The 7,453-nt window shown below is 41.2% G+C and overlaps 1 protein-coding gene across 2 annotated transcripts; it reads right to left on the bottom strand.

Moving 5' to 3' along the window:
- Window positions 1–1,017: 1,017 nt before the first annotated feature.
- LOC147446031 (HVA22-like protein e) lies at window positions 1,018–6,301 on the bottom strand. 2 transcript variants are annotated; one of them, XM_086525357.1, is made up of 5 exons: window positions 6,106–6,301; window positions 2,809–2,835; window positions 2,585–2,707; window positions 1,661–1,898; window positions 1,018–1,531 (listed from the first exon to the last, which is right to left on the bottom strand). In XM_086525357.1, the coding sequence occupies exons 1-5, from the start codon at window positions 6,153–6,155 to the stop codon at window positions 1,469–1,471; spliced, it is 501 nt and encodes a 166-aa protein (XP_086381483.1). In that variant the 5' UTR covers window positions 6,156–6,301; the 3' UTR covers window positions 1,018–1,468. The 2 variants fall into 2 exon arrangements, with proteins under 2 accessions (XP_086381483.1, XP_086381484.1); XM_086525358.1 differs by lacking the exon at window positions 6,106–6,301 and adding an exon at window positions 4,008–6,058.
- Window positions 6,302–7,453: the final 1,152 nt, after the last annotated feature.

Raw genomic sequence — 7,453 nt, forward strand, 5'->3', positions numbered from 1 at the left:
CCCATCTCTCCCCATCCATGCCCTTTAGTGTTGAGGGTCGTCCACCTGCTCAGTCGCCTAAACCGCAGCCCATTTAAATTTGGAAAATGCTTTCAAACATCATCTCTCAAGAACCGCAAGCTTTGGACTAGATCACGACACTTCATCATTTACTTGGCAAAGTTCATCATATTCTCGACTGCTTTCGTGCCACATTGATTGCCCACTAACCTATATCTACCAATCAAATTTTTTGCTCCCAAAAAAATAAACTTGTATTTTTCGCCAACCAAAAAGGGAAGTCAACTCTGAGGCCTTTGCCCTTCGGGCAGGCCAAAAAACCAACCAAACACTAACGCCTTACCATTTAAGGCCATAAAAACAAGCTCCTTACAATGCAAATTTTTTTTTGAGCCATTGCTTTAAAACATTGCAGAAACCATTGGACGTTGATTCTGGTTAAAATTAGACAATCTTTGTAAATTATAGTGCAAAAGATGTGTGGCAAGTATATATCACATGCCAAATATGCGAAAAACTACCTCTGAGCTCATGCTTTAATAAAGACTCATGTTTGCTCAATTTTAATCTCAACTTTTTCGATCTTGCACATTATTTCTTTTTTCCTAAAATCGTCTTTTATCCTGCGCGTGGAAAAGTCATGGTGTCATACCATGCCAGAACTGGCGTCGAAGTGAGTCGTCCGAATCCAGACTAAGCTACTAACTTTTTCCTTACTTGTCCTCGTGGGCCACAGTTTTATGCCTATTGATGGCATGTTTAAAGCAAAATTGAGGTCGGTCTGAAATGCTGAAAATTTCTGTGTAACTCTCTGCGTTTTGAAGCTCACTCGTGACTCTTCTAATGATATCACTGACATTGTCATTGCCGTTGTCAGAATCAGTTTCATTACATTTGCCTGCTTCTCTATAACATAGGCCGCCACCTCGGGCAATGGCAAACACAAAACCCATTGTTGAGATCGAGCAAAATAGTCTGATTAAGCAGTCGCCAATAGTCACCAATAACAAGTCCACATCCCACAACTAATGCCCAAAATAAATCAACCAAAAGAAAACACAAATCAGAATTTGGTGACACTACACATTTTGATCTACATGGATTGAGGAGCTTCTCAGCTAGGGGCACACATATACATACAAGAGGTGCTTGCTCTATAGAGGGCCACATGGTTGCAATGAATGCCAAGAGACAAAGGCCCTTGTCTGGTAAAACTAGTTCAGTAAGACAAGCCGGAGCCCATATGAAGGTGTTCACAGAATGTAGCCCCTCAAGTGACCACTGGCCATCCAAATACACTACTCTTTATTTGTTCTCTATACATCAGAAACTAAACTTCTGTTGTCCAGCAGCAGCTTGTTCTCCAGCTTGTAATTGGTTTGATTCTCCCAGACACAAGGTACTCCAATATAAGCCGAAGTTACACCTTTACACCCAGTAACGTAAGTCATGAACCTTTCTTTGTACCTCAGTAGCCATTATGCCTATTCTTTGTTGGTGATGCCTTATATTTGCGCGCTTCGTTTGTAGCCTGACACCCAAATGACAAAAGTGACAACATTAAACAGCACATTGAGAGAGCTTCACATCTTTTAACACACCTGCATAACATCAACATTCTTTGAGATTGCAACAGTATCAGTTTGATAAGATAACTTACCGCTGCAATGACCTTGTCAAACGCATCCTGTCCATTGCTATCAATAAATTGTTTCACAGACGATTGAGCGCTCGGGCTCATCATTCGCTCTAACCGCTGCGACACAAGAACATCCCCACTACCCTGTCTGAAGAGCTTCTTTCTGACAAAATATTCATAGACATATGCAGCGCCATTGAATTGTGGCAACACCAACCAGCACACTGCAAAAAACTTAATTTTGCCCCAGAGAGGGATCCTGTTAAAGCAAAGAAATAAAGAGAACAGTCAGGAAACTTTTCAAAATCAGATTAACAATCTGGTTTAGCAGCTTAATTATGTTTCAAAAGTACTTTTGAAAGCTTAAAGAAGGGAAAATTACCAAAATACCCCTGAAATTTGTAGAAATTCTCAAAATATTCCTCAACTTCCAAAAATTCCCTAGGTACCTACCTACCTGTAATATTTTGCCAAAAATCCCTGAAGTGCCCTTATTTTTTTCCTAAATTCCGAAAATGTCCCTTGCCAATCTCACTAACATCTCCAAAGATAATTTTTTGCAGCTCTTCGTTGGAAGATTAGTTTTCTCTCAATAGAAGATGATCGAACTAGGATTTTACATGGTACCATGGGCTCACAAGATGAAATGTTTCATCATTTGAAGACACAAATGCGTCTGTTTGTGAGCTCAGTGGCAAATTTTATGTCCAAGGCAACTAAAGATAGAAATCCATTATAAAAGGAAATTAACTATGCAAAAATTGGAATAAAATCCATCCATAACTGGTACAAAGGTAATTTGGAATTTATTTAATTTGAGGGGTATTATCGGAAATTCAACAAATGTCAAGGGCATTTCAGTAATTGTCCCATTAAAAAAATTAGCAGCAAAGCGAAAGTGAATCCCCAAATAAAAGCTTTACACAAAGATAAAATTTTCTTTACCAGTGAAATAGCTGCCAAAAAGACAACTCCACTAGGGTTACAAAAGAGTATAGAATCCAGTAAGTCAGCCACTGCTGGTCATCCAGCTTTGAAGGGCTTTCTATTGCCTTGATTGATGCATACCTGCAGACTATATTGATGAATAGCAATAAAAGATATTGAAAACAGGGCCTTACACAAGTGAAAGATCTTTTTAGCACGAAATAGATTGCCCCACCACTTACAATGGATAGAGCAGCATCACAATAGGCCTGTAAACAACACAAACCACATGGTCAATCCCCTAGTAAGAACTAATATGGGTCCGCTTGACAGCACACCTTAAGCACATACAGATTCCATGGTGGCTTGGCACCTCATTTTATTAAATTAGCCTTGAGAAGGACTATTTTTCAAGAAACCATGAATATAGAATATCATTGAGGTCCTATCACATAGAGAAACATTTGAGTAGACAACTTCCCCCAAAAAAATGCAAAATCAAAAATTTCTGATTTTCTAAAAAGAGTAAAAAGCCACAAAATGGCCTTTTAAATTTGACAGGATCCATTTTTGAGGCTTTAAAAAAAATCAGTTTTTTTTTCTAAAAATAGTATATGCATGGGTTCTCGTTGTATACGTCTCCAGAGTATATTTTTCAAGAAAGTTCTTTGCATAAATAGACAAAACAAAAAACAAGAAAAAAACTCTGACAAACACAGCAGCAACTTCACTAAGCTTCCAAGCTATAAGAATTCTAGCGCAAATGACAAAAAAACTCAGCATCTTGGTCTTTGTTTCAATTTCTCTCATGCAACTTTAGGACCCTTCATAAAGCATCATCAACATAAAAGGAAAAACTCGACCCTTGTCACAATCTGACAAGTCCTCTCTTCTTTTAATGCTTTTTGGGTGCCACAGTATGATAGGTGGGAATGATTAGTTTGTGTGTTGTGAGAGCCAAAGGTGTTAAAAATGGATACTTTTTCTCAAAATACACATGTCCTTCAGCATCCTTGCTTTATGGTATGATAAGTGAAATAAGGGCTTCAAAGTGCATAATGGCGGTTACAATCAAGATTTCCCCACCAACGGTGAAGCCTCCAAAGAGTCAATGAGCACCCAAAGCCCACACTTTCCTTCACACAACTTGATTTCATACACAGTAAAACACTCTTGCTTCCTCGCACCGGCTTCCTTTTCTCTCTCCCTAGCAACCGCGTTTTCTTTTTGACTTGCACCTTGTTCTGGGGAGGAAATGGTTCTTACACCCACAACATGTCGAAATTTAGGTAACCCTGATGTAATCTCAACTTCGCAAGATAGTCACATTCAGAAATCACAAGCAACCCATGATGACGGATTAACCATCTAACAAAGGGGAGACCAGACAAAGGAGTTGGGCCCAAAAAAAAAAAATTGAACCCTTGCATAGATGTATTACATGATTTTAAACTGCAGCCCAAGATCTAGCCCCTGTCATCCAAAGTTCTACTAAATTATTAACCTGCACAAACAATCAAACACCAATGCCTTCTGCAAAGTTGTAGTGTTCACTTTATGGAGAGCAATAAGAGAAACATGCTTTGTCATATTCTTGGAGGTGGCTCACAAAGAGAGACATCCTGATTCCTCCCAGAGCTTTTTGTGAGTACTCATCTTCTTCTCTCCAAGAAAGGCTCTCTTCCTCTCTTAACAATCATACATTCACAGATGCTAATCAAGTTGCACAAATTAAACAATTTTCAATGAGAGAAAAACTGGGAGAAGATTGTAGGTACACAAGCCAAAGATGAGAATATGAGGAGCCAATGCAAAGAACACAGAATCTTTAGTTAAGCTGCAGCTCATTTATGAAAGTTGTCAAATAGCACAGAAGCATGAAGCTTAAAAAAGTGCCACTTATTCAAACAATAAAAGCGACTAATCGAAAACAGGGGCTTCAAAAATACTGTGTAAAACCCTCATCTGAAACAAGCCATGATCCTATGATGCCTTGTCTTATGGACAATGCATATTTCATGCATTGTTAAAGCAACACTTCAGATGCATCATGTTCGAGCGCAATGGCATGCGTGCTCTTGCTCGCTTTGGGAGGTTATTAACAAGATTATACAGAAGAAGTTGAGAGAAGCTATGTATTAAGGCCCCTCCTTGTGAAGAAAACACAAAAAGTGACTGGGCACAAACAATCACAAGTAAATTATTAACCTGCACAAACAATCAAACACCAATGCCTTCTGCAAAGTTGTAGTGTTCACTTTATGGAGAGCAATAAGAGAAACATGCTTTGTCATATTCTTGGAGGTGGCTCACAAAGAGAGACATCCTGATTCCTCCCAGAGCTTTTTGTGAGTACTCATCTTCTTCTCTCCAAGAAAGGCTCTCTTGCTCTCTTAACAATCATACATTCACAGATGCTAATCAAGTTGCACAAATTAAACAATTTTCAATGAGAGAAAAACTGGGAGAAGATTGTAGGTACACAAGCCAAAGATGAGAATATGAGGAGCCAATGCAAAGAACACAGAACCTTTAGTTAAGCTGCAGCTCATTTATGAAAGTTGTCAAATAGCACAGAAGCATGAAGCTTAAAAAAGTGCCACTTATTCAAACAATAAAAGCGACTAATCGAAAACAGGGGCTTCAAAAATACTGTGTAAAACCCTCATCTGAAACAAGCCATGATCCTATGATGCCTTGTCTTATGGACAATGCATATTTCATGCATTGTTAAAGCAACACTTCAGATGCATCATGTTCGAGCGCAATGGCATGCGTGCTCTTGCTCGCTTTGGGAGGTTATTAACAAGATTATACAGAAGAAGTTGAGAGAAGCTATGTATTAAGGCCCCTCCTTGTGAAGAAAACACAAAAAGTGACTGGGCGTCCCTCAGAGAGAAGAGAGATTAATCAAAAGGAAAAAAAAATCAACAGAGATGATAGCAAAAGAGGATAGAAGAGAGAATAATCACAAGGAAAAAAAAAATCAACAGAGATGATAGCAAAAGAGGATAGAAGTAATAATAAGACTCTCCTGCTCACTAAATATCTAGCTAGTTTTATACACCCTCAACACGCGAGAGTGCACACACACATAAGCTGCACACAGAAAATATGTTAGTCCACTTCAAATGTTTGCTGCTCTTCCGAATTTGCACGTTCTCCATGCCTCAAACTCATGCAAGACATCTCGTGACTGTGAAAAAACCATCAATTAACTATATTCAAACTCTGCATCTCTTTTCTTTTTCTAATCTACAGCATCCCAAACTCAGATGTTGACTCACTCCCTATGCTTCCGGCCCCCATATGACAGTCTGAGTTTCGCTGCACTACTGAAGATTCACACATGCAATGAGAAGAATGGTGCGCACGCGAGCGCACACACACACATAAACATTCTCTACAGAACTAGGTACCTATCTTCAACAGTGCAGCAAGCTTTGAAAAGAAGAAGATCTGCTTGCCCATTAAGCTAGGTACCCATCTTCAACAACAATCCAGCAAGCTTAGCAAAGAAGAAGATCTGCTGTGCTTACCCACCAACGATGTCGAAATTCGTAAGGAAGGCACGAACCCACCAGCCCATTTGGAAGGCGGAAGCAGAGGCGTCTGCTGAGAGGCAGAGGGGTAGTTGCTTGACAAAGAGCTGCTTCCTCTGTGAGAGGCAGACGGCACAGTGGAGTTCTTCTGGAATGCAGGCAATTCGCTTTCGCTACCAACAATGTTAGAGCTCTTTGCTCAACACGAAGATGTACAGAGGCCTGGTCCCACCAGCTGATGGGATTCGGATGCGTGGCACCCTCTAATACCCGCCATTTGTCACTTCACCATTGGGCGCTATTAGTTTAAAATATGTTTTTGTTTTGCAGTGCATGGTACACAACCTTTTTGACTCTTGTTGTACTTCAATGTTCACACCTAGGTCCGTGTCCACAAACATTGGTCCCCACACTTATGGTAACTGACCCATTACCAATTAGGGTGGCACCGTCACCCGTGGTAACTCACCACATGCGCTTCTCACCTTCAAGTTTCAACAGACCGAGTAGCCATGCCAAGTAGCTATGTCCTTTTAGGCAACCAAGTACATCAACACATTATAGACCCCAAGAGCACAAAGAATGGAGGCCATCAAATAGCCTCCAAATGAGACTCTACAAGTGAGCCACTTATATGTATCTATACTAATAGATAATGGGGGAGGGAATTCCCCCCCCCCCCCCCCCCCCCCGCCCCCGACACGTGGCGCTATTAGATGCATTCGACGAGAGAAAGAGAGAGAGAATTCATCCAGCCGGCATAGGAGGGAGGGAGAGAGGAGTTATTTATTAGCCTTATTAATGGCTGATGGTGAGCACTGAGAGGCCTTCAAGTTTTTAGGCAGCCTTCAAATTTATACCGACGCGTGAGCAGAGCTTCAAGTCGAAGTTTCCTTTGAACAAGAGAGCGTGTGAGAGAGAAAGAGAGCTTTCTCCTGCGAGTTGCACCTGAGCAGCCAGAGAGAGAGAGAGAGAGAGAGAGAGAGAGAGAGCTCAGGTGCCAGCAGGTACAGGCTCTCGCAAGAGAAGGCTTGCATTCAGAGGGACTCGACCAGTTGAGAGACCAGGGAGGCTCCGAAGCTTTGAGGAGGTCCGAGGTGGAGTCTTCTTACGAAGGCTCTGATGCTCTGAGAGGGCCGAGAGAGGGAGACTGTGAAGCTTTGAGGAGGTCGAGAGAGATGGCATATTCTTAGAGAGGCTCTAAATCTCTGAGGAGGGCCGATGCAGTGCTCCAGGTGCTCCGATGCAGAGCTCCTCTGTGCAATGAGCGCTCAGCCTCCAATTTCCGAATAGAGCTGAGCTGGTTGAGGACAAGTGGGAGGCAACTCATTACTGCATGTGTGCC

Source organism: Adiantum capillus-veneris, chromosome 12 (genome assembly GCF_014529385.1).
Source record: "Adiantum capillus-veneris isolate H3 chromosome 12, ASM1452938v2, whole genome shotgun sequence".
Classification (NCBI taxonomy): domain Eukaryota; kingdom Viridiplantae; phylum Streptophyta; class Polypodiopsida; order Polypodiales; family Pteridaceae; genus Adiantum; species Adiantum capillus-veneris.